Raw genomic sequence first — 27,978 nt, forward strand, 5'->3', positions numbered from 1 at the left:
GGGGAGGGTGGGCAGCAAGAGGACCCTCGGAAGGGAGGGAGTCAGAGCCAGGGGCCGCCGTCGCCGGGGCCATGGCGGTCCGAGGGGGCGGCTCTTCGGAGCCCTTGGAGCGCCTCCACGAAGTCTTCCGCGGCCTCCACGGAGAGCTGCGGGGCGGGCCTGAGAGGCTGCGGGGGAGCCAGGCGGTTGGTACGTGAGGCGGAGGCGCTGGGACTGGCCTGGCTCAGCGATGGGGAACCCTAGGGCTGCGTCCGCACTGGACAGATAACCCAGTTTAGCAGCGCTTTCACTTTTTGTCAGACCTCTACAAAAACTCTTTTTCTATACAGCCCCCGCCCCCCCCCCCGAAGCCCCAGGAGCAAAGCGCAGTTCTGGCCCTCTTGGCTTGTCCCGACCCCCAGAAACAGAAACAATAAATGAACAGCATCGCTTGGGTTTTGATTTCACCCCCCCCCCCCGTTTCCCCATTGGTTCAGTGTTGATGGGGGAAACTGGAGAGCAAGGGGCTTTGCCCTCCCTGGATGGGGGCTGAGAGTGAAAAGTGCCTGGTTTATAAGAAAGAATGGGGGGGGGGTCTGTGGGCTTTTTGAGGGGCTTTGGGGGCTCCATTTTGGGATGCCAAGGCCACGTTTGCTGACCCTGTCTTCAGCTTTTCCTGTGAGTGACCTGTTTCATCAACCAGTCTTGGGCCGGATCCCTAAAGTGCTAAAAAGGAGAAGCTAAAAAGGCTTGGCTGGCTTCCTGCCTCCCCAGTATGTGTGTCTTTCCATCACTGGTTGAAGCCTGTATCACAGCCCCAGTATTTACGGTCTGACTGGGTTGGCCACATACCTGGAGATGGCCTCTTCTTAGGCCTTTTCACTTCAAGGGGCAGCTCTGGCATCATTTGCTTACCATAGCTTTGTTCCTTATGTCTTGTCCAAAGAGAGTGTTGGCTCCATCCCAAAACGGTTCTTAGCCCACATTTCTGCCACAGACTCAAAGTCAGCATGCAGAGGCTGACTTGGCAAACTTTAATATTAGCCACAGACGTAATATACAATCTACCTCATTTTAAAGAAACAAAGATAGCTGGAGAGACTGTGGAAATTAGATCTCTGTGCGTACACACCGCTCATTTACATTGCAATATCTTGTTTACATTAGTGTGCAGACTGACAAGACCCTTGGCTGAGTGAGTTGTGCAGATTAGACTTCTTACACTGAAACTGGAGTGATGCAATATGAACTGATAGCTGTTGGGTGGATTTTGGGTGTTAGTACTCTTTGATCGTGAGGCAGTTTTCAGAAAAAACAGATATAAAAACCTTTAATTCTGACAGAAGAATGTATAAGCTAATTTTGAGGAGTCACTCTGAAAAAACCTTTTGACACTGTTCGTCGTGTTTTTTTCCCATTTGATAAAGATCACTCTTTCATATATTACCTATTATATTTTCCAGAAGAGAAGAAGAAACTGATACGAGAATTTGATGAAAAACAAAAAGAAGCATATGAAACGGTAAATATATTAATTATAAATATAGAAAGAGCAGTTTGACAACACAAATGGGTATGAAACTTTTGGATAATAAGACTCTCCATTATCCAAAAAGCTTGGATTTTTTGGATTTTGGAATACCTGTATTTGCATATATGTACATAATAATATATTTGGGGGCTATTCTACATGATACATATTTAAAGGGATGTCATATTGAGGAGGGAGCAAGCTTGTTTTCTGCTGATCCAGAGAACAGGACCCAGAGCAATGGATGCAAGCTGCAGGAAAAGAGATTCCACCTCAACATTAGGAGGAACTTCCTGACAGTAAGGGCTGTTCAGCAGTGGAACAAACTCCTTCTTTGGAGTGTAGTGGAGTCTCCCTCCTTGGAGGTCTTTAAGCAGAGGCTAGATGGCCATCTGTTGGGGATGCTTTGATTTGGATTTCCTGCATGTCAGAGAGTTGGACTGGATAGTCCTTGTGCTCTCTTCCAACTCTACGATTCTATGATCAAAATACTACCCTTCATTCTAGTCAAAGAATGTGATCTGGCAACATGTGATTTGCAGGAGTTCTCGCTTTTTTGCACCCTTCCCCCAAAACTCTGTGGAAAACATAGCCACATAGGCTGAATCCCCCCCCCCCAACAAAAAACAAAAAACCACCCGTTTGCTTTCAAAGCTGTTCCTATTTTGAAAAGGACATTGCCATCCATGAGAGGGAAATACTATTCAAGGAAAGAAAAAATCTAGAGCCCCTTATTTTCTTGGAATTGGTTTTACGGTTTACCAGTGGTGTCACTAGGGGGGTGCGGACCACACCAGGTGACACCCCCCCCAAGGGGTGGTGATACCACTTCTCCTCACCTACCTTTTGGCAGAAATGGGCTGTGTCATTTGTTTCCTTCCCTTTAGATTCAGTGACATAGGGGAATTACGATTTATGAGTAACGTCAGTGCAAAAAAGCATTATTAAGGATTCTGTATGGTGTGAAATGGGAGGAAGTCGGTTGTGTGTGTGACACCATGAGTTACCGCACCAGGTGACGTCAACCCTAGTGACGCTAGTGGAGTATACTGTTGCAAGATTGCATATGATTGCGTGTTTCTCTTTACAAGAAAAGGCCCAACCTCATGCAGAAATTAGAGATTCAAGAAAAGGGTTCTAATTTTGCATTCTTCCTGATATGCTACTTTTCTACATGCATTTTTTTTTAATGAAGGCATTTTGGAAGGGCCTTTTTTGCTGTCTGAAATGGTACCCTTCACAGATTTACTGTGAATTTGGGTATAGTAGAGAAGCGCTGGACAGAAAGGGTGTCTGTCTTTCTGCAGTGAAACAGGCATACTGTCTTTCCATCAGCAGAATGCACATAATTGAAAGATCAACAGATCAGATTCTCTCTACTGTCAACAGTTTCATTGCATGACCTATAGATCTGCTCTGTACATTGGAGAGTCTCTGGAGAGACTGGGGAATGTGAAGGAGGCCCCAAGGAAATGCATAATATACTGTGGAAATTTGCCAATAGCCTGTCAGTGAACAGTGGACCCACAGTTGTATGGGTTATCTCTGCCAGTCAGAAGGCAGAAATCTTGTATTTTCTTCTGGCTCTTCTTTCCCTCTGTTTTAAAAATCTCAGCCAGTAATATTTTTCTACACAATTTAAGGCTGTATGTACAGTATTTCAGATATTCACTTTTGATAATCTTATGACTAACCATTTACTTTTGATGTCATTTTTGAAATTCCATAGTACAGGTATTTTCTATCTCCATCTGATTAAACAGGTTACAATCAACAAAAGCTCATGGCAAATAAAACATATGAGTTTTTAAGGTGCTGCAGGTGCTGTTTCTATATATTTTCATACAGTGCTGTATTTTAATAACCTTTTATGTGATATCTTTTTGCTGATTGTTGAGTTTATGCATGTAAACTGAAAAGGCTTGATGTCTTTTATTTTTGTTTTTAGTGTAACTGCAAATATTTTTCAGTTACTGTTTCCATCTATTTTTTTTTAAATTTGCTTTTGCCTCTGTAGTATTCTTCCTCTTTAGTAGGACAGAGAATACAGGAGTTTGCTGAACAGTTAAGAGTACAGTTGGCCCTCTGTATCCACAGTTTCCTTATCCACGGAATCAAGCATCCAAGGCTTGAAAATATTAAAAAATATATGAATTCCAAGAAGCAAACCTTGATTTTGCCATTTTATATTAGGGAGACAATGTTTTATGCTATCATATTTAATGGGACTTGAGCATCCATGAATTTTGATATCTACAGGGAGTCCTGGAACCAAACCCAGTAGATACCAAGGGCCCACTGCACAATATCTTAATCATAAAGAATGATCATCAGATAAGTTTCAGTAATAAGGCTGGATGAGGATAATAGTTTTGTTCACATGGTATTCACTTAGATTGGTACTGTACATAGGGCGAAAAAATGCAATGCACAGATATAGGCTGGGGGACACCTGGCTGAACAAGATGACGTGTGAAAGGGATCTAGGAGTCTAAGTAGACCACAAGTTGAACATGAGTCAACAGTGTGATGCGGCAGCTAAAAAAGCCAATGCAATTTTAGGTTGCATTAGTAAAAGTATAGTGACTAGATCAAGGGAAGTAACAGTGCCACTCTATTCTGCTCTGGTTGGGCCCCACCTGGAATATTGTGTCCAGTTCTGGGCACCACAATTCAAAAAAGACATTGAGAAACTATAGCATGTCCAAAGGAGAGCGACTAAAATGGTGAAGGGTCTGGAAACCATGCCCTGTGAGGAAAGACTCAGGGAGCTGGGGATATTTAGCTTGGAAAAAGAAGGTTAAGAGATGACATGATAGCCCTGTTTAAATATTTGAAGGGATGTCACATTGAGGAGGGAGCACGCTTTTTTCCTGCTGCTCCAGAGAACAGGACCCAGAGCAATGGATGTAAGCTACAGGAAAAGAGATTCCACCTCAACATTAAGAGGAATTTCCTGACAGTAAGGGCTGTTCAGCATGGAACACACTTCTTTACTTGGAGTGTAGTGGAGTCTCCTTCCTTGGAGGTCTTTAAGCAGAGGCTGGATGGCCATCTGTCGGGGATGCTTTATTTTTTGTGATTTTCTGCATGGCAGAATAGGGTTGGACTGGATGGCCCTGGTGGTCTCTTCCAACTCTATGATTCTATGATTCTTTGCAAACTGACCATCTCAGATTTGACTAAAATACTTCAAGTTATGTATATATAACAAGGATTTTGCTGTGCGTTTATTTTTTAAAACTTATTACAGTTGAGGGAAATGGAAGAAGAATTGAAGTATGCTCCATTGTCTTTCCACAATCAAATGATGCCCAAAATTCGGACATACAGAAGAGACCTTGCCACATTTCAGAGGAAGATGAAAAGTATAGATTTGGGAGTGTCCTCAGGCGTACATGCAGATCCCAAGTTTGGAATCTTCTCAACAGAAAATGAACAGAGTGTGAGTACTGGGTATAAATTAACTATGTTTAAGGTTTCCATTATTATTAATAGAAGATCTCTTCAAGCTCTAGGTATTTTAACCCTTTAAATAGGCATATTAACTTTTTATATAGACAATAGGATAGTTGGAAAGCAACACTGCAAGTATATTAAAAAACTACATAAGTTTTTCAAAAAGATTGGTAGTGTCTGTGCTATAGGCATACAGGTTAAGTAGGTTTAACAGGAGGTGTTAAAAGTTTTTAATCTTTTGATTTAGATATTGTCAACCTTCAATGGTTTTAAGTCCTAAACGGAAGATGCAGGTTTTTTAATGGACAGAAACAAGCCATTATTTGTGAAGTTGAAGGCTTTCATGGCCCAATGATGCCACTGAGCTTAAGTACTCTGGTTTATGCAGGTGACTTGTGATTGTGTCCTTGTTGGAGCTGTGCCATGTTTTGCTTTAGACGTTGAAATTCTGAGGCTTGATTTACTATTTAAAGCTAGAAGTTTAAATCTTTAGTTTTAGTCTAGGTGAGAAAATGGAAATATTTTACACAATTCTGACCTTTCCAGAGAGAATGCTGAACATCAGGGGTTTTAAAAACTTTTTGAGGAAAATGTTCTCTTTCTTCCTTATTGGTTAGGACTAGGACAAGATTTTGTATGAAATAATAGTTCATTCTTTCTGTTATTTATATAGCCCTATGGTGGTATAGTTTTATAGTCCTGTGGAATATCTGGAATGGTATGGTTGGAAGGAAGGTGGACAAAATATATTATGGATAATTCTTTTGCTTGCTTTCCTTTTTCGTTTGTTTCAGTGGAAGGGGGAAAGTTTTGAATTCCCCTCTGGCCCAGTTCACAAAAACCTGTTCTGTCACCAGACATTTAAAGATCCTGTTTTACACTAGTGATGACTAGGAAAAAACCTGTGCTGGAGTGTTATCTGCTGCAAGGGACGTTCCTTGATAATTATTTTGCTTCAGGAGGAAAAAGATGCTTCTCTCACAATCAGATACAAGTTAGCTTAGAATGTTCTTGACACCCCCTCCCTGATATTTCTTCTTAATGGAGAAGTTGACCTACCCTGTCTTCTCCATCTGCTCCTTCCCAGTTCTAGTATGTAGGATATCTCCCACTGAGAACCTGTTTTATTTTTACATAATGTATTTTTATATATTTTATATAGGTGAGTACACACACACAATCCAGCATGGTGTAGTGGTTTGAGCATTGGTCTACCACTCTGGAGAGCAGTGTTCAAATCCTCATTCAATCATGGAAACCCACTGGGTGAACTTAGGCAAGTTACAATCTCTCAGCCTCAGTGGAATGCAAAAGCACACGTCCTCTGAACAACTGTTGCCAAGAAAAATCCATGATAGGTTTGCCTTAGAGTTGCCATACTTCAGAAACAATTTGAAAGCACACGGCAACAACAATGGTTGCTTTTCAGTGTTTATAACCTTGTATTAATAGTGTATTTATCTGTGACCAGGGGGGCTATGTATATGAAGGTATGTCTAGCTGCTGACATGACTTGAAGGCACACAGGTACACACATGCAGACACACTGTATTATATTACTGTTATTATTTATTTTATTCACTTATATCCCACCTTTCTCCCACTACAGGGACTCAGGGCCTGTTCTGTACCTAAAATTCCATATCCACTCATTACTTCATAAAGATTATAAACAAGAATTATAACTAGAATTTAGGAACAGTAGATAAATGCTGATTTTCATCTAAATGTCCTTTGGAAACAGAAATATAGCCTGAAGGAAGGAGACACTGGTAGAACATTTTTAGTTATCTCTTGTGTTTTGTATTGGCAGCGTACATTACTGATGGATTCCATGAAAGTCGCTATGGTGCAGTGTTTGCAAGACCTGAGAAGGGCTGCTAATAACAGGGTCTCTTGGAGGTTTTTCATTTGTGGGGTTGGCACAAATCAAACCTAATATGATGGAAGTTAACAACAATAAAAATTGTCAGGTGGCACCTTCCACTGCACATTCACAATGTATCTTAGGAATATCAGGGGCCTGGTCAGGATGGTTGCCATTTTTCTGTTGGTAGCTGGTGTGCCTTTGATAGCAGGAATCCTGAGCAGGGCAGTTGCTTTTTCCTGCCCCATCCTTTCCCACTGCTGATCCAGTCCGGTGTAACAGAGGTTAATACTGAGTCTGTCCTCTGGGACAGCAACCTGGCCTATGCTGGCCTATTTAGTCCACCATTCTGTTCCTATAGCATCCACCTAGATGTCTGTGGGAAGCTGCAAGAAAAACAGAAGTGCAAAGAACCCCCCCTCCCCCCCCAGTCATGTTCTCCAGCAATTGAAATTGATACGCAAGCTGACAGTACTGTGTGCAGCCTTTCTTAGCAGCTTCATAGAAGCTATGTCAGCTGGGGAAGCATGAGTTGGTTGATTGAAAGCTTTGTCTGTGAGCTGTTGGTTATCAGAAACTCTTAATACTTAGAAAACAGAATTTAATAATGTATCTGGAATTTGCCTGAGCCGTCAGTTCACAGCATCTCAGACTTTTGGAATTATCAAATGTCATGTGTATTGTTCTCCAGACTTGCATCTTAGAATTTCACTGGAAGATGGGCCCTTGCCCTATAGGACAAGCCATTTCCTGCAAAGTTGCCTTCAGTTTGCAACCGAGCTGTAATTTCTGAAAACTTACTGTTTCCTTCTACATTGGATGTTCAAACTGCTGTAGTGCTAGGATGAGAGTTTTGCTGGTTGGTGTAAGTGCAGGACATTGTCAATAACAATGACATTTTTGTCATATTTCCTAATAAATGGCTGAATGGAATTTACTGTATATGAACTAATTAATGGCGTCATGTGTTTTGTTTTTTAAATCAGGGAATGTATCTCTACCTCTTTGCTTTTCTTTTAGCAATGAATAGGCTTGCCTAGCATAACTAAATAAGGAAGCCTTTGGGTTGTACTAAACATTTATTAAACATTCTTCTAGAGACTCCTTCCAGCTTGGAAAATTAATCTGTAACTTATCTTCTAACATACCAGAAGGTAAAACATTTTTCTGCCTCTTTAAATAGGTCTTAATTTATCTCTTAGACTCAAACACAGTCTCAGAGGGTATTGCTGCTTCAAGGAACAGAAAGCTTGAACCGAGCCAGTCAAAGCATAGAGCGTTCGCACCAGATTGCTGCTGAGACAGATCAAATTGGTACTGAAATAATTGAAGAACTTGGAGAACAGCGGGAGCAGCTACAACGCACCAAAGGCAGAGTGAGTACACAGAATGGCTGCTGTAACACCACAGCCTGATGTTTTGGCATTGCAAATAGAGCACCTGTGGAGAAATTTTGAGAAAGCATCATTGGCAAATTATATAATGGCACTTTACAGAGCACCCAAAAAGGGCGCTCTGCCGGCGCCTGTGTTTGCTGTGTGAGGGAGCCGCAGCGGACAAACAGCTTGGCTCCTCCACGCAGCAAAAAGAACCTGCAAAAAGCAGGTTCTTCTTGCAGTGCAGTTGTGACGCTGCAAGGTGCCAATGGCACACTTGCGGCATCACAGCCGCGACGTGCGGACGCTAAGTGTCCATCATGTCAAAATGGTGGCGCCCATGTGTATAGGGCGCTGCCATTTTGATGTTCCCAGTATGTACTAGGGGTGAGGCCTGATTGGACACTGCATCCTCGGCCAACCCCTAGTATGTACTGGGGGCAGAGCAAAGGCCCGTCTGTAATGGGCCAATGTTACCCATATCCCAAAGTAAGGCTGAAAACAAGCTTTCTTTTTAGAATGGCTTGTTTTTGACCTAATTTTCCCCCCATATTGTGCTAAAATTAGTTCACTACACCATGTTTGAATATATGAAGCTCTTATTCTGATTCAGACCCATCTGACATTTGGTCTTTTGCCACATTACAATGTAGCAGCTCTTTAAATTGGAAATTATTAACTACAATGCCTCCTACAGGTGGGACATTGTTCTCTGCCTTTCTCTGGTATGATATATTGGCTAAATTTGTTTCTGGCAGCATAGTATTCCAAATATACTGAGATTTCTACAGAATGTAGAAAAAATACAAAATTTGGTGTTGGGTGCAGAATTAACCTTCCTCAGACTTTTTTTAAAAAATCAAGCCATGAAGAGTACATCTGAAAGTGTGTGCCTTTTGTCTGCTGAAATTTCAGAAGTCAGAGTAGGTTACAATAATTTTTCAGCAGTTGATAGTAGTGACTGGTCTTCTTCACAGCTATTTCTACCACCCCATGACGATAATAATACCTAGGTTTTCTTGGTTTGGAATATGTATGATCTGAATACAAAATGTTAATTCTGATGTCAAAATAGAATCCATAGAAACATGAAAATGTAGATATTAAAAAAATAAGATATAAAAAGTGTGTTTATATATATATATTTCTTTTTAGTTAGTAAACACAAGTGAAAACTTAAGCAAGAGTCGGAAAATACTACGCTCTATGTCAAGAAGGTTAGTATGATGCTACTTTAATATTTTAAACACTAGCTGGATCCAGATTTGCATCCAGTTTTTCATACCATGGCTGCAGACATTACCCTGGTTAAGTCGTTAAATGCCAGTACTGCAGCCAAAATGTTGTGAATTCGATCCTGCAGTGCTTCAGGTTGTGACTCAGCCTTCGGTAAAATAAGTACCCAGATTGTTGGGGGCAATTGTCTAACACATTGTAAACCATTTAGAGAGTGCTTAGTTCATTATGAAGCTGTATAGAAATCTAAGTGTTATTGCTGCTTCAGCGATGCCACAGAAATAAAGGGTTCTGAGCAAGAATAACGTTTTCCCAGGCTTTGGTGATGCAACACACTGCCCCTGATCCAGTGGTTCCTTTTTGAAGTATCTCAGCTTGAATGTCAGTACTTGCTATAAACAAAAGTAACAAAGATATCTAGAATTCATTTAACATTTATTGAACTAACATTTATTGAATTAACTGTACAAGAGATTCAAGTATTGTATTTTAGTAATTATCAGTTACTTGTTTTCAGTCCTTGCAAGGATCTCACCGCATATTTGAGTAGTATAACTGTTTGCACAAATGTGGGTGAAGCCTGCAGATACTGCCACTCCTGTGCAAGTTCCAAGTCTTTCCAGATGGGCTACTGGGTTCTTTAGAAGTGTCATTTCCACCATTTGACTAATTACCTAACTAACAGAAAGCTGGTGGTGGGGACACTTTTGGTAATCAACGGATGTTTAATACATATGTACTGCAAAGAAGCATCTTGAAAGCTTCCAAATGGGTACATTTGTAGCTGTGCTACTACCTGAGTCTGCTGGTCTGTAATAAGCATATGGCATCACTTTTTCAAAAGCAGGGCAAGTTACAGAAGTTATAGTATTCAGGGAAAAGAAACAAACTTGACTTCAGCTTGTGTGGTTTCAAGTGCTTTCTTTAACATTGGGGGTAAAAATGTTTATAAACTTCTAGTTTAAATTCTCCTACTTATATAGATGGTTACCTTATTTCCCAGGCGTTAAGTTAATAAATTATATTCTTGTTTCTTGCATATTTCCATGCCAAGTCAGTTGATAAGAAAACATAGTTGGAATCCTGTGGCAGCTACTTAGTTAATTATGGTAAGAAACTGCTGCTGGCCTGAGCCCCCCCCCCCCAAAAAAAAAAACACCAGCTGCAGGAAATGTCATTCACCTATGTTCCAGTTGCTGAACATAGCAACTGGATCTCCAGCTTCTGCTCATGTAGCTGATGCTTGATAAAGTAGGGTTGGTGGTGGGAGGAGTTAAGTGTCACAATCATGACTAAATTAACTACACAGATACATAAATAACTGTTTCTTATTCCCATTTCTATCAGGTTAGGGGGGTGTTGGACCAGGAGGTTTTTTAGTCATCAAAGTAGCTGATACAGGATTACGGCCTAATTTTTTAATGAAGAATCTTTTCAGTAGTGAGTTTCTGTAAAATTAAAAGCACTTGTTTCTCATCTTCCCTTTGTTCCTTTTCCACCTATGCATGTTTAAGACCTATCTTTTTATGAGAGCCTATGTCAGGGTTATGTAGCATAAATTGCCACATGCAGAATCAGTTGTGCTATGTAGTATTTGTCAGTGTTGACCAAACCTATAACATGCATCCATGCACAACAACTGGTTCCATCACCTTATTCCTCCACCAACAGTAGTCTAGGATTTTGTTTTGAGTAAATATGCAGAGGTTTGCACTTTCAAATACAATACATGATACTTTTGTCTCATTATAGGGATTTGGGTAGATTATATTAAGTATCCAGATTTGCTCACATTCTATTTCTTTTTTCTTTTTTTTTTTAGGCTTATGACAAACAAGTTGTTGCTCTCCATTATCATCATTTTGGAGCTAGCTATCCTGGGTGGCATTGTCTATTACAAGTTCTTCAGCTGAACTTTCAAGATGCACAGCTTTCTGCCTTCTTGTCTTCCAGCCACCTTAAGGACTATACATGGACATTGCCAAGGAACAGTTCTTGAATTGGATGGATTATGCTTAATGTATTTGAAAGACACTATTGACATGCTGCACACTTACAGCATGTTCACCTGAGACATTCCTGGGAGGAAACATGGCTGAGGGGGAAAGACAAAGGACTTTCACATAAAATTGTATAATAAGAAAGTAATAAACATTTGTCTAAGCTGACATGCCTAACTATCAGTGCAGCAGTTTGGTCACACAATGGAAAAAAAAAGAACTAGTCTCTGCAAAATTGGTGAACATTTCAGAGGGTAATTCAGTCAGCTCTTCGCATGTCCATTTGAGTAGATCAGCAGCGCTTTATATAATGCCCATTGTGAGGCATCCGCTGACACCTAAGGTCTTAAATCCGTACTTGCTCTTCACTGTCAGATTCATCTGGTGAACTGGGCTTTGGGAGATCATGAAAAACAATGTGTGCTCCTTCTCTTGTTTGGCCAAAGCATGTGGCAATCACATCTACTGCAAGATTAGTTGTTGCAGTCACTTCCTGCTGTGAACTTCCAAGTAATGGATTTACCTCTACAAGGTCCAGTGCTGAAAGAAGGCCTAGGAAATTAAAAATAGTCAAGAGAGAAATGAGAACTTAATTTTTATAAAAAAGATAAAGCAGGTAGTTTGTACTATATGTAGTGCCATGGGATCTTGCATAGCTATTATTTTTTCTCCATCGTATAAAAATGTTTAAACATCCAGTGAATGCAAGATGCTATGAAATAGTAGTAACACAGTTCCTAGGATAAGATTCTATATCCATACTGCACTTAGGCCCAAAACACACTTCAGAAATAATCCAGTTTGAGCCCATTTTAACTGCCCTGGCTCAGTGCTAGGGAATCCTGGGAATTGTAGTTTATTGTAGCACCAGAGCTCTCGTAACAGAGAAGGCTAAATGTCTCACAAAACTAGTTCCCAGAATTGCCTAGCATTGAGCCAGGGCAGTTAAAGCGGTCTCAAACAGGATTATTTCTACAGGGTGTCAAGTTGCTTTCGTTTTAGTTGGAAGAATTTACTTCACCAATATTTGAGTTTAAGTAGGGAGTATGTATCAAAACAGAATTTTGTCTCATTACCCTTACTACTGTCCAGTCCAGCCAGCCATTAATTAACTTTGGGGAGAGAATAAAGGAAAAGAATCTGGAGTAACAGTAAAGGTAATGAAACTAATTGTAATGTAGCTGCCATGGAAGCATACATTATCTTTTCCTCCTTATATAGCATTACTTTAAGCTAATAGTAAAACATGCTTGTATGGTTTTTACCTGTGTTGTGTATTTCCTCTGAAATGTACATTCCTTCACGATATGTTAAGCCACCCAAGACAGGCGTCCCTGTTGATGGTGCCAGTGTTGGATCAAAGGCATCAATGTCAAAGCTCAGATGGATTGGTCTTTGTCCTCTGTGGAAGGAGAGTAATTTTATTTACAAGTATAACCTATTTGCAGTATCACCTGCCCTAAACAGGTGAGGACAAACTAAATAATTATTAATATATGAATAAGTTAATTATTTTTGCCTATCAAAATCTTTCCCTCAATTTTAAGTTACCTGCCCAAAAGGTGGTCAAAAGTTCTTTCCATCACTTTCTGGATTCCCAAGCAATCAATATCTCTCATTGAAAAATACTGGATACCATATTTCTTCAGGATATAGCTGTTAAAAGAAAACAGTTTATTATGTACTGTCTCTGAGCCCTTCTGAAGGCCACTCTGATTATACAAAACAAAATGAAGATATATATCTATTTCTCATTGTAAGTTTTTAAAAATCTGTTATACAGTGGGACTGTCACCTATTTAAAAGGCTGATCACTGGGGGTTTCTAGGAGTAAAAGTGAAAGTAATTCACTTTTTTAAAACCAGAAAGAGTGGTCTGAGGGACTCTGGGCAAAACAGCATTGGGGATTCATATGGCCCAGAATTCTATTTGCTGCCACCCCTGTTTAAGTCAGCACATCTGTTACTTGTACCAATGGCCTATGGAAGCAGCAGAAGCCCAAGCCAGGTTGTCTGGAGAGTAACAATGAGAGGAATGCTGACCCAATCTAGCCTTTTCAAACTTACTGTTCAGCAGGATCAACATCCCTTAAGCCAATATATACAATATCTGACTGTGAAAGACAGGGTTTTAGCCAAGAAAATCCAGGAAGCTGTGGCACCTGTAGAAGAAGTGAAGAAAAGAAAATGTTTCTGAAAGAACTGGCATGGCAGATATGTTTTACTGTTCTCTATTTAATATAAACAGATACTTAGTAAATGGTTTATTGGATCCAATAACATCAAAAATCCACTAAACTGATACCTTTATGGGCACCATATACAATGTTGAAAGCTTTTGAAGTTCCACTGGCTTCTTCATTAGGCAAGGTGTTAAAAACCATACAGGAGAACAAAACTGAGATGTTACCAATTCTGTATGCAGACAATAATAAATGGGGATGCTTCATGTTTTGGATACATATAATATGTGATTTTAAAAAAATTGTTCATAAGATTACAGGCAATGGGGGTAACTTGAGTTGTGACATACTTGTGCCTGCCTTAGAAGACCTAATAAATCTGGTTTTATTTTTCATTATAGGAGCACCCAAGTGCAATTTCATTCCCTTGTGGAAAAGCTAATCTCACAAGTTGTGCTGTAGTTCCAGAACAGAATAGATCTAATTAACATAGTTCCGAAGTGGACAGCACAAGCCCTACTTACCTTATCTTGAAGCTCCCTTAAAAGAAACGAAACTGGCTGTCCATGGAGATTTCCTGACATAGTGGTGAGTGGAGTATTGATATCAGCATGTGCATCAACCCAGATTACACATAGGTGTGGATAATGCCTTGTATGGCCACTGATGGAACCAAGTGCTAAACTGCAAACATAAAGGGATTCAAGGTTATATATCCATCTTCTACATTAAAACAATTTTAAAATAAAAAGTCAAATAAGTGTGAGTTAATGTCAAAAGTGCAACCGGTGGGTAGGCAAAAACACTGCCCTCTCATAAGAATTCTCCCCCTCCCATGGAATTTTCCTTCAGTTCCTAAATTTCTGGCATTGCAGAGTGAGATAGTGAAAATGTTCACATATACTCTTAAATTTGCTTTTTTTGCTCTCCCTTGGTAATGTTGCCTGCCCGCTTTCTTTAGATGCCTAAACTGTATTTGCAAACATTCAGCTGAAATTTTAAGTTACTGCAATGCTAGAAATTTGGTTACTGAAGGAAAATTTCATGGGGGGAGGGGTAAAATTATTTTGGGAATCCCCATTTTGCCCTCCCTGTAGCTACATGATATTAATGCATCATGAGGATGGGAAAAGTGCTTGGAGGCCCTCCTTTGGACACACTCCATTTTCTCAATGTCCTTTTTGAATTGTGGGGCCCAGAACCCATTAGAAGACCATTATATGTTATAGTCAGAGGTCTCTGCAATATATCTTAAAATGTCTAGATGGACATTTAGTCTCTCAAATATTTGCAAGTAGTTAGTTTCATCATTTGAGGAACTGTCACTAAATACTGGGCATGGTTTTTATTAGCTATTTTACACTATGCAGAACTGAACACCATTTGCCAAAGGAAACAACGATGAGCTAATCACTTTGATAATCACATTTTTATTCAGCAATTAGTCTGTTGAAGAAAGAATGTACTTCCTTACTCTTTATGCGAAGCATAATACCTTATTTCATCCCTCACCTGTGGTCACCTCCGATGGTTACACAGCTATGACCAGCAGCCACTGCTCCATTCACTGTGTCAGCTAGAACTTGGTTAGCTAATCCTACAGAGCGTGGATATTTCACTAGGTTGTTATAGAGCTCATCATTGGGCACCTGTGTGAAACTTAAATCTCCCAGATCATATACCTGGCAACCTAGGAAGGAACAGAACAGAAGAAAGTTGAGTTACACATAATCCCAGTTGTCCAGCCGTGATAGACAGGAAGTACTAGTAGTTACTATTAAGTCTGCTAATGTAGAGAAGTAAAGAGCAGCTTTGCAACCATGCCTATTGTTATGCAAGAATCCCACCTTCATATTTACAGAAGATAAGTATGTTAGCTAATGCCGGGATCTTCACTTTGACCACACATTTTTTCAGAAATAGTAGCAAAACAGATGGTGCTGATGTCATATGTTCCTGGTGAGGTTTCCAAACTTTATCAGCAGACTGATCATTGCAGCTGAAGACCAGCCATTTGGAGGGCAGCACTGAACAAAGTCTGGAGTAAACAGTTGTCAGCACCCCACCAAGTGGAAACCATGAAAATCCACTCAGTCATTTCTGCTGCTGCACAGAAATAAACAGCAGCTTTGCAACCATGCCAATCGTTATACAAGAATCTCACCTTCATATTAACTGTAGCAATCCATAGTTCAAAACTTGTCGATTACAAGTCATTCCTACTAATGGTAAAACATTTTGTCTGCACACCTGTCTCTATTGCACAAGCTGGTCTTGATGCAGTCTATGGACCAGTTAGTACACACCTCCTATGTTCTTATTAAATCAAACGGTAGGAGACACTAACTGTATGCTAAAATAGCCTACATAAAGAAAAACTACTATCTTGTGAATTTTGCAGGAGGAAAAACTGAAAGTAGGTATTTATTCTTAAGCTTTATAAATGAAGCAACATTCACTCATTGGTGCCATTACAGAGCTCCTTCCTTTACAGAGAATGAGGTTATTTTAAAATAAAAATTAAGGGAGACAGTAGTACTTTTATGACTGATTTATACAAATTGTTAACGTTTGCCACAAACCTCGAATTTTGCGTAAGGTCAAGCAGCGTGCTTGTTAATCTTGAGGTGTCAAAGCAAAGCAATGAGATAACAAAACTAACAGATCTGCTGCTTGCAGAATCTGTATCATCTTGCACAACCTTTTTAAAGGTTTGTTACCAGGGTCACAATCTGTATCTTTCTGTCTCCCATTACACTCAGATCCCAACCCCCACCACTACGTAACTGTACTTAAACCTTGTACGGGTACTTGAATCTTTTAAAATAAGCATCTTTTCAGTTGGTGAAAAGCGAAAGTCATTTGAGACAACAACTTGATCATTTCTAATAGATTGACAAAAAGAATTTGTCTCAGTAGTAGACTCTTGCATTTCTTTCCCAGAATAGTTACAAGGCAGCTGAAAGGCTTAGAATCAGGACTGATTCATTGTGTAGGCATAATGAGTCCTATAAAGTTGAGGATAACTCACAACACATACCTATGATAATGTCCCCCATTCCAGTTTATTAGATCTTTCCTGCCTTTTCCAGACTAGACATTTTATAGCCAGACAACTCCCTGCAAAGTAGCTTCTTTTGCCTCCCTCCATAGCTGTTTCACAAATAAGGACAGCTCCCAAATACAAACACAGCTTCATGCATCCCACTGAACCAGTTTCTCCACCAGCTCCTACACATATTCTGCCCCGTCACAAGGTAATTGGATCCCCAGAGGACAGACATTTGCAACTCTGTCCTTCTCTTTCATCATTCCCTGAGAGGTCATCACCACTCCAGAGTTTGGGAGCACCATCTTAATCCTTTGCTATATATAGGCCTAATACCAATAAGGAGGGGAAACACTGTTTGCAACCCCTTGCTGCCATTCCTGGGGTGCCTACTACCAGAGTTTAGAAAAGTCACTTTTTGGACCACAGTTTCCAGAAACCCCTAGCCAGCATAAGTACCACATTGGCTAGGGAATTATTGGAACTCTAGTCCAAAACAGTAGAGTTTCCAAACTGGTGTCTACACATTTAAAGGGAAACTGGTTTCTAAGACCAGAAAGAAAAGTGAATCACCATTACTCTCCCATGCCTCATCCCTCTCTGATTCCAAAATTTCCAAAATCTGATCACAAGGAAACCATTTACAAGAAAGCTTAACTGTAACAAAGGATACTCTTTGAATGATGCTTTAGGATTACAAACACCCCCTGAACATACGCCAGATAACCTGTTTTAGCTGACCTCTTGATCCTAGAAGACAGTATACCATTTTATGGGTGTTTATAATGTGTATATCATGTTCTTACATAAGATTCCTAGTGTTTGCATTTCCAAACTGCTGCCCAACTCCTTAGCTTTACTACTACTATGTTATTCTCAGATTACTTACCAAGCCTACACAAAATCAATACTTTCTGTTCACTGCTCCACCTTCCCTAAAGGGGCAGGATGATCAATACATTATCATCAATTGCATAATCATTGTGTTGGTGCAAGGGAAATAACAACATTGAAGCATAACACTCTGTTAAAGATTAAATCTGACTCTTACGCGAAGTCTATTCCCACATAAAGCCTTGTTCTAAAAGTGCTTTACTTTTTGGCTCTGTCCTCTTTGAACCAGGGCCTGCTGGTTACATTTTGTGGCTGGAGGCGGAAGACAAAGCAGTGCTGCTCTGAGGCCAAGTACAGGCACTAACTAGACCAGCAACCACAGCATACTTCAACAGAAGAGGATACTCACCACATCCGAGGACTCTAGCTGATGAAATTCAGGGGCAAAAGTGACAAGCTAATGTTATTGCTCCAGCATCTGCCACCCAAGACAGCTGCCTCACTCTGACTAGTGACACTATGATCCTAATCTTAAAAGGATAAACCAAACAAATCAGTCCACTATCACTCATTTAATCTACAACATTGCAACATGGGCTGACGCAATTGCAATGTATTTTGCCATCATGCATAGATAGTATCGCAATGCCTAGCCTTGTAACTGAGAATGGTCTGACCTCAGATTTGCCCCTACTAACTCCTTAGCGGGATAGGAGTTTCTGGCAAGACACCAGATGTGCAAAGTGTTAGTTACAAAGCCATTTATAGCCACAAATTCCCAATAGAAGCGTTTTATCTACCACAATCAAGAGCTTTCACCTATAAAAACATCATTCTTCATACAGATGTCAATGTACTGATTACTCAAATCAAAAGGAAAAAGCTGTATTTTGCTTATTCCTGTGATTTAATCCAGTGAGGTAATGATTTTAAACCAATGGAATCAGCAGTTGATACAAAGATGGAACATTTCAACCTCTAAATAGTTTTCAAGGTATTTTAAAGTAAAGGCTACTGAAATGATTCACAGGAAAGTTCAACGTAATGAAACTAGCATTCAATAGGAACTAGGAGTGGCTAACTTATTACAAAAGATTATTTCTTAAGATGTTTAAGATGTTTTACACCAGTTCGTCACCACTTGGAAGTGAATCACATCTGCTCTGGGTGGATCTTCTGCTTTCCCCCCACTCATTTTGATTTGTATTCTGTATGAGTCTCTTACTGTATCATCTTTTCCAACCTCTCTTAGCTTTAAGGAATCTGTAACCATATGGTTTGCCCCCAGTTTAAACTAAACAGAAGAAAGAGCATCTGTCCTTTTACTCAGTGAGTTAAATTCTCAATTTAAAACTTTTTTAGGTTGCAAAAATAATCCAGATTTATAATGGGAGAGTGCTATCATCATTTGATGATGTTGTGCTTGTCACACTGCTACAATGCACTCTTTTTTTAAAGCTGCACTTCTCTCATCAACCTTTGAGAGAGCCGTTGTTCTTGTTACCAAGTATTTTCCTACGATATTTGTAAGATACAGATTCTCTTCCTTTTGTTAATGTTCAGTTTCTGAAAGACACGACACAAAGGAATGGTGCTATATGAGAGGAAGGAAAAATACACACAACAAAACAATGGTATATTTGCTGTTTAATTAATTCTACTTGACATGCAAGATTTAGGATGTTCTACCACTCCATTCTGCTGCACACAATAGTCAGCATTCCAATAGGGACTTTGTTGTTGTGTGCCTTGTTGATTTATGGTGAACCCATCATAAAGTTTCCTTGGCACATTTCTTCAGAGGGGGCTTGCCATGGCAATCCTCTGACGCTCAGTGTGACTTGCCCAAGGTAACCCAGCTGTTTTTATGCTTGAACAGGGATCTGAACCCTTGTCTCCAGTAGGGACATCTGCATGTGTAAATTTCCCTTACGCATGTGAATGTCCTTTTTTCAGGTACTGTGAGGGTTGGGTGCTCAACAATGGCTCCTTTTCATCCTGGAGAGAAGTGACCAGTGGGGTCCCACAGGGTTCTGTCCTGGGCCCAGTGCTATTCAACATCTTTATCAATGACTTGGATGACGGAATTGGGGGTATACTTATCAAATTTGCAGATGACATCAAATTAGGAGGAGTAGCTAATACTCCAGAGGACAGGAACAAAATTCAAAATGACCTGAATAGACTAGAAAGCTGGGCCAAAGCTAACAAAATGAAATTCAACACAGAGAAATGTAAGGTACTGCACTTAGTGTGGAAAAATGAAATGCACAGATATAGGATGGGGACACCTGGCTGAACAAGATGACGTGTAAAGGGATCTAGGAGTCCAAGTAGACTATAAGTTGAACATGAGTCAACAGTGTGATGCAGCAGCTAAAAAGACCAATGCAATTTTAGGGTGCATCAATAAAAGTATAATGTCTAGATCAAGAGACGTAATAGTATAACTGTACTCTGCTTTGGTCAGGCTCCACCTGGAATATTGTGTTCAGTTCTGGGCACCTCAATTCAAAAAGGACATTGGGAAACTGGAGTGTGTCCAAAGGAGGGTAACTAAAATGGTGCAGGGTCTCGAAACCATGTCCTATGAGGAATGACTTGGGGAGCTGGGGATGTTTAGCCTGGAGAAGAAAAGGTTAAGAGGTAATATAATAGCCCTGTTTAAATATTTGAAGGGGTGTCATATTGAGGAGGGAACAAGCTTGTTTTCTGCTGCTCTAGAGAACAGGACCCGGAACAATGGATGCAAGCTCCAGGAAAAGAGATTCCACCCCAACATTAGGAGCAACTTCCTGACAGTAAGGGCTGTTCAACAGTGGACCACATTCCCTTGGAGTGTAGTGGAGTCTCCTTCTTTGGAGGTCTTTAAGCAGAGGCTGGATGGCCATCTGACAGGGATGCTTTGATGGAGGGTTCCTGCATGTCAAAGGGTTGGACTGGATGGCCCTTGTGGTCTCTTCCAACTCTACGATTCTATTATCCTTTCCTCCCTCTAGTGCACCAAACACACCCACACCTTTACTGAAAAGTCCCTGAGGCTGACCCACATGGCCATTTTGTGCTTAATAGTGATCAGGTAGGATAAGAAAATCATCTGCCTACATCCCTATAGCCAGATGTGAAATGATGATATCTGCCCTGAGATCCACCAGAGGTCTCAGTGTTGCTGTGGTAATTTTATGCTTGGCTATGGGATGTAGCCAGATGTTTCCCTTATCTTGCTTGCTCAGTATGAGGCAAGGAACAACCACGTGAGGTGGAGTCAGGGGCTTTTCAGTAAGACATGGGCTGTGTATATGGCTTAGCTTAAGTCTATATCCAGATATTTATGCTGTGCTGAGGGAATGTTGGATTGAGGGCTGCACAACAGGAACTAAAAAGTATATTTACAGTTGGTTAAATTTGCTATGATTCTATCCTGCTCTTACATTTATTTATTTAACTGGAGCTTTCAAAGTTTCTCCATCCAGGTATTTCTGCATCAGGTGTTCTGTTATTTGGTAATCACAATAATTAATGAGGCCATTTTACATTAATATATGCAGGCCTCTGGCTGCTTTTTGGCACTCAGTCTCTCCAGACTTCCTAGAACAAAGTTTTTCAGCCCGAGTTCCCTAGAATGCTCAGGTTATGCAAGAGGTTGCTAGGGTTCCAAAGACCATGATTGAAAAAAAATAAAACTTTTTCAGCTATACATATAATAACTTTTATGCAAGGGTTCCCCGAAACCAGAAAATTATTTAAAGCATTCCTCCTGGATAAAAAAGATTGAGTAAGGCTGCCCCGGACTGATCTCCTTCTGGCCAAAAAGTGGGTAAAATGCTTCTCATAGAAGTCTCCAAGAGCAGCAATTCACCTTTGTTTGACTGCTTGTGGGCATTTGGGCACAATGAGGCAGAAAAATTTATCCTAGGACTCCCAGCTGACCACTGCTGTATGAGATGGCTGCTGTTATGTGGGTTTGAGTCACCTCCGACTTACAAAAATCCTCTCATAGGGTTTTCTTGGCAAGGAGGTTTGTCATTGCCTTGCACTGAATACAGCTTAGAGCAGCTGGTATTTCCTGGCAGTTTCAGAGGAGCTGACCAGGCTCCCATAACTAACTTAGTTTTTATGAGACACGATTTGGTACCTTTAGGGTGGATTGTTATATTGGGCGCTATACATACTGGCCTAAAGTGCGCCCTTGTCATGTGCTAGGGGTTGGCTGAGGGCGCACGACCCATATGCGCCTCACCCCTAGCACATGACTAGGGCGTCAAAATGGCGGCACCCTGTACACATGGGCACCACCATTTTGACATGACAGACGCCTAGCATCCGCACGTCCTGGCGTCACAATGGTGCTGCAGAAAGAACCCACTTTTTGCTGCATGAGGGAGCCGCACGGTTCCGCTACAGCTCCCTTGCGCAGCAAAACAAGGCGTGGATAGACCTCCCTTTTTGGGAGGTCTGTATCCCACCTTAGATAGCCATGATACAATGACAATGCATCTGAATATGGGATATAGCAAACAAATGAGCCACTAAAATAAAGCACAATCAGGGCCTCTAAACGGAAAACCTCTCAAATTCCACATTATCTCAATGATTAAAAAAGATTTGAGAAGCTTTATTCAGATTGGTTTACTTTTGAATTGTAAAAAGTTCTGATATCATAAGCTTTCAGGGTTTTTTTTTTTGTTCTTAAAGTTAGTTTCCTCTGCAGTGCCAACAATTTCAATTATATTTCTTTATCCCTAACAGTACCACAAAGCTAATTTTTGCATGAATCACAAGCACGGTGTGCATAGGGTGGGGTCAAATACCAAGTCATACACAAGGAACTAGAATAGTTCAAGAGAGCTTGGCTAAAAAACAACTATTCTGTCAATTAAATAACTTTGTTGTAATCAGAAACCTTAAGTGGAAGAAACTTGTGTTCATGACTAAGTCTTCTGTTAAATGAAATGGCACTTTAAAATATGTCACTTAGCTGTATTGGGCCCCATGATCTTAACAGAGCAGCTCTGATGTTCTGAAGCAGCATGTTAAAATTTTGTATACATACAAGTGTAAGCATATGGTCGTCTTACTGGACAATCAAAATAAAGCTACCATTTGATCCAAACATACTGCATTTGTCATTATACTATTATATAAAGCATTGCCTAACAAGCCTTGCCCAAATCTGTCAGCATGCACAGCTTTTCCAAGACATGCTGCTTCCTGAGACTAAAAAGCGTGTTAAAGTTCTTGAGCAGAAGCTATTTGGACTCGTAGTTGAATCAACACTGACAATGAGACTATGTCCTCCACCGTATCTGCCAGAGTTTGGGATTTTTATTTTTGGACTACTGCTCCCATAACCCAGTTGTGTGGCAAACACATCACTATCCTTCTATAGAGCGGAACATTAAGGAAATTTCAGAAAGCTGCCTGTGCTGCCCCTCCCCAGGATTTGTTGCCTGAAATTATTGTGTCATTCTGCTCAATTGTAAGACTGCCCTATCATTCACATCATGTCACCTGGCAGGGCACCCAGAGAAGGGCCTTGGACAGTGATCTCCAGATCTGGCAAAGAACAAGTAGGAAGAAGCAAGTGTCTAGGTACTGAGATCCCAAGCTATGTAAAACTTTAAAAGTATAACAAAAACAAAAACCAGCACTTTGAACTGAATTTGTCAATGTATTAGGTACCAGTGATGGTGTGATTTTCAAATTATCACTCTCACAAACATCTTCTAGATAACAAGCATCCAGAACATGTTCAAAGCCAGTCCCACACACAACCCCAAGAAATCCAAGTAAAAGTTTGTTATGTGCCTCCAAATCAACTCTTGATTTATAATGACCCTATCCTAGGGGTTTCCTAGCGACATCTATTCAGAAGAGATTTGCCATGGCCTTCCTCTAAGGCTGAGAGTGTGTGACTCGTCTAGGGTCACCCAGTGCATTTTCACGGCCAAACAAGGATTCAGACTCATCTCCTGAGTCCCAGTCCAATATCCAAGCGGCTATACCACACTGGTTCTGCACTGCCAAGTATTTTTGTAGCATATGGTAGCTACGTGTTTATTTAATTATTTCATTTGGGCCCCTTTCTGGGAGAAAGGCGGCATAGAAATGTAATAGTTTGTCAAACCATTCTGCACCTGAACAATGATGGAAGTTTATGTGCTATGAAGACCACTATACCCCTAAGTTTCAAATATTATGACTTCCCAATTTGTGACAAACTATTTCTGTTACAGACCTATTGGTAAGGGACACGCCTGACTAAATGAAAGGAAAAGTATTAATTAACAGTCTCATATAAATAACAGACTAGCAGATGAGGCAGAGTGACTGCTTATAAAGCAAACTGGGGTGGGGTGGGAAAGAGGTGTAGTAGTTTAAGCTCGACCGGATAGACCCCTTCTGCCTTTGGTTGGTTCAGCTATGCTGCTGAAGTGAGATCCAGCAGCTACTTGGGTCAGGGCCCATATGTGGAGTGAGGCAGCACTGTCTTGCATTTTGCCACAGGTAGAACAATGTCATAAACTGGCCTTGTTCTTTATTACCATATTTTATTTTTACTTCCAGGGAGAGGCACTTGAGGAATTTTTCTGCCTGAGGCGCCCAAGTAGGCTAGTCATACAGACATGGCAAGGAAACTGGGACAGAGAGGGAGGGGATGACATGCGAAGCTCCCCTCAGGCAGCAAAACACTTTTGGCTGGCTTTGTTCTACTGCAGCTGATACATCAAAAAGGGCTTGTTTTTTAAGAGATGAAGATACACTAGGAAAAAAAATATTCTTTGACGTCCACTGTTATGCAATACCTGTCTCACACTCAACCAGATGCCACAAACATATGCAAAAGAGTTGAACAGCTTTAGTCAGACCTAGAGTAGGTATTAAGTGTTAAGATTTCCCCCCACCTCATGAACCAGCTCAGCTATCTTTCTGAATTCCCCCCCCCCCTCCACACACACACAAAAGTAAGATCATATCTAAGGAAGGACATTGCCTCTGGGTATGGAAGTTATTGTTGTTGTTGTGTGCCTCCAAGTCACTTTTGATGTATGGCAAACCTGAGGCAAGCCTATTCTAGGGTTTTCTTGGCAAATTTCTTCAAAGGAGGTTTGCCATTGCCCTCCTCTGAGGCTGAGAGAATGTGATTTGCCCAAGGTCACCCAGTGGGTTCCCATGGCCAAGTGGAGATTCGAACCCTGGTCTCCAGAGTTGCAGTCCAACACTCAAATCAATATACAAGCTGGTTCTTATGGATGTGATGGAGCTGCCTAATTCTGTGTGTACAGGCAGTGTGGCATAGTGGTTTAAGTGCTGCACTACAATTCTGGAGACTGGGGTTCAAGTCCCCGTTCGGCCATGTAAGCCACTGGATGTAACCTTGAGCAAGTCACACTCTCTCTCCATTTCAGGGGAAGGTCTCCTCTCAACAAATCTTGCCAAGAAAACCCAATAGCAGACCTTCCCTCCCAATGCAGCCTTAGGGTCACATCAGAAGTGACTTGAAAGCACACAACCACCATAACAATTTTGTGTGTCTCGAAATGTCGTCTTGAGGGCACATTCCAGAAGAGGCAAAGGAAGGCCAGCCTGGCCGCTGGGATCTTGCCTCCCCTTCCATCAAAGGGCACTTTGGGGCCCTTCCCTATGCAGACTTTCCTCTCAAGGGAGCCTCCCTTTTGAGTGATTCTCCATGAAACTCACTGTCACTCAGTGGGTTTCTATGGCCAAACTGGGAACTGAATCCAGAGTCGTAGTTCAGCACCAAGATCCAAATACACTGGCAGAAATAATCAAGTTTGAGACGGCTTTCCCTGGCTCAAAGCTAAGGAATTCTGGGAACTGCAGTTTTGTGAGACATTGAGCCTTCTCTGTCAGAGAGCTCTGGTGACACAACAAACTACAATTCCTAGGATGCCCTAGCACTGAGCAAGGGCAGTTAAAGCGGTCTCAAACCAGTATACTGCCTTTATTAAGGACTGAAACAACATGCAGGCATCTGACTTAACATCTCCATGATGAAGAAGCCCATGGAAACCTTGCAACAAGTATATTGTGAATTTCGGTTGCTAAAGATTATCACTGATGGATTTTTTTGTTTACATTTGTTAAATGGCCAACACAGCTGCTCCTGAAGGGTCTCAAGCTGAGTTATTTCTGCAGTTTGTTTTGAAGGAAACTCCCCCCTCGCTCCCAGGAGGAGGAATTCTGGGTTAATCATGCTGGGGAAGGGAGAGAGGCCAAGCACCAGAGAACCACCCGAGAGCCCTAAGATCTTCAGCAGTAGGCTTTCTGGGTCCCACCACTATCTCAGGCTCTCCTGGTGAGGACATGAGAGAGAGCCTTCTCAGGGGCTGCTCCCACTCTCTGGAACTCCCTTCGGTGGGAAGCTAGCCTGGCCACCTGGAATAGTGTGTCCAGTTCTGGGCACCACAATTCAAAAAGGACACTGAGAAACTGGAGTGTGTCCAAAGGAGGGCGACTAAAATGGTGAAGGGTCTGGAAGCCATGTCCTATGAGGAACACCTTAGGGAGCTGGGGAAGGGGATGCTTCGATTGGGAGTTCCTGCATGGCAGAATGGATGGCCCTTGGGGTCTCTTCCAACTCTAGGGTTCTATCTAGGGTCTTGCAGGCTTGGCTTTATTGGAGGATGAGGGGAGGGGGTTTTGGATTATTATTTTTAATTATGTTTTAAATTTTATATTTGTAATTTTTTACTATTTTAATTTCTGTTTTAATTTGTTTTCTATGAAAAAGAGAGATCAAACCGAGCCCAAGGGCCCTCTGCCCCTTTGTGCCATACCTACCCATGCGGGAGAGCCTGCCCGCCAGCCCTGCGTCCCTGATGGCGGTGGGGCCATGGTCCACTCCGCTTTTCTTCTGCAAAAGAAGGAGACAAAGGGGAGCCACGATGACGTCAGAGGCAAAGGGGGCGGGGAGGGAGCCCAGCTGCGCCCCTCGGCTGATGACGTCACGGCCCCAGGATGGAAATTTCCACTCCAGGCTCCAGAGGGAAACCCAAACAATGACACCAGCCCCCTGGGCCCCAAACACCCCCCGCCCCACTCAGGCCGAGCAGCCTTGGTCCTCCTTTCCGATCCCCAAATGTCCTCCTCCTCCTCCATTCATTCTGATAAGGACTCAGCAGCAGGCGTCTCTATCCCTAGGGCTGCTTTTAGCTTAGGATGGCCAAGACTCGGCCCGCCTTTGCTCCAGAGGGAATCCCAAGATGTCCTCCATTTTGAGCATCGCTAAAGAAAGAAGCAGCATGGGACTTTTATACGGATATGTTTGTAATGCAGGGCGACCAGGCTTTTGGGCCTCTCCCGGACCCGTCCTCCATCCCAGCCTCTAGATCCCCCCCAAAAGGTCCTCCATTTGGAGCATCACAGAGAGGCAGGGACTGAATACATCTATGCCTAGTACAGTACGTAATATTATGGACGCCGGCCATGAAAGCCTTCGACTACACTTCTATGGAGGGCTTTTAGCTCAGGGTCCTCCTTATCCAGGGCCTGTCCTCCATCCCAGTTTCTAGGAGGGATCCCCCAAAAAGGTCCTCCATTTGGAAGCACTGGTTTCTATGTCTGCAAGTGGGTTATTTTTAGCTTTTATTTGGTCAGGTCTTCCATTCCCCCAGGAATGTCCTACATTTTGTCCTCCCGCTCCCCGCCCTTTGGAAAAGCCTCTACAACTCCCAGGTCTCACGCTCCCTTCCTCCATTCCAAAGGGCTCCCAAACAAAGCCTTAGCGCCGCCCGCTCACCTGCCCCCGGGAGAAAGGGGCCCCGATGAGGGCCACCGAGTGCGCCGGCCTCCTCTGCACCTTCAGCGTGGAGCCCGCTCGCTGCTTCAGAAGCCGGGCGACGCTGCTGCGGAGGGACATGACACCGATGCGAGGAGCAGCTCAGACGCTAACTAGCCAACCACCCACCGCCGCCGCCACTCAGAGACTGAGCCGGCACGCGCCCGCTCCCCGGCTTTTATAGCCTGCCCTGCCCTTCCGCCACGCCCCCTCCCTTTGGCCCCGCCCCTTGGTGGCTGCTGGCCCAGTCCTTTATCGCAAACTGGCCAATCAGCGCGGAGCCTGGCGGGGGTGTGCCTTCGAGCCCCTTCCAAAGCGGCCAGCGCCAGAAGAGGAACGTGACCCAGCGGCGTTGGCCCTCTTTCTCTTTCTCTCTCTCCTCGCTTTCCTCCCCACTCCTTCCTTCCTGGCATTTAGCCTGCCTTTTTAAAAACGCTTTAAGATTAAACCGGACCCACTCACCTTGCAAAGCTAGGGGTCATAGGGGCCACTAGGGTTGGTGTCACTCTTGGCCTCACTCCCCACTTAGGTAGGAAAAATGAAATGCACAGATATAGGATGGGGGACACCTGGCTTAAGGAGACTCCGTGAGAAAGGGATCTGGGAGTCCAAGTAGACCACAAGCTGAACATGAGCCAAAAATGTCAAGCAGCAGCTAAAAAG

At 42.0% G+C, this 27,978-nt stretch overlaps 2 protein-coding genes across 2 annotated transcripts; one reads left to right on the forward strand and one right to left on the reverse strand.

Moving 5' to 3' along the window:
• VTI1B (vesicle transport through interaction with t-SNAREs 1B) lies at window positions 1–11,616 on the forward strand. Its single transcript, XM_089521706.1, has 6 exons — window positions 1–189; window positions 1,443–1,501; window positions 4,764–4,955; window positions 8,039–8,212; window positions 9,368–9,429; window positions 11,271–11,616. The coding sequence occupies exons 1-6, from the start codon at window positions 72–74 to the stop codon at window positions 11,359–11,361; spliced, it is 696 nt and encodes a 231-aa protein (XP_089377832.1). The 5' UTR covers window positions 1–71; the 3' UTR covers window positions 11,362–11,616.
• ARG2 (arginase 2) lies at window positions 9,867–27,446 on the reverse strand. Its single transcript, XM_089521705.1, has 8 exons — window positions 27,277–27,446; window positions 26,319–26,391; window positions 15,143–15,320; window positions 14,155–14,314; window positions 13,515–13,609; window positions 13,000–13,104; window positions 12,714–12,850; window positions 9,867–12,000 (listed from the first exon to the last, which is right to left on the reverse strand). The coding sequence occupies exons 1-8, from the start codon at window positions 27,394–27,396 to the stop codon at window positions 11,795–11,797; spliced, it is 1,074 nt and encodes a 357-aa protein (XP_089377831.1). The 5' UTR covers window positions 27,397–27,446; the 3' UTR covers window positions 9,867–11,794.
• Window positions 27,447–27,978: the final 532 nt, after the last annotated feature.

Source organism: Sceloporus occidentalis, unplaced genomic scaffold, assembly GCF_023333645.1.
Source record: "Sceloporus occidentalis isolate IW3139 unplaced genomic scaffold, rSceOcc1.0.p SCAF_4, whole genome shotgun sequence".
Lineage (NCBI taxonomy): Eukaryota > Metazoa > Chordata > Lepidosauria > Squamata > Phrynosomatidae > Sceloporus > Sceloporus occidentalis.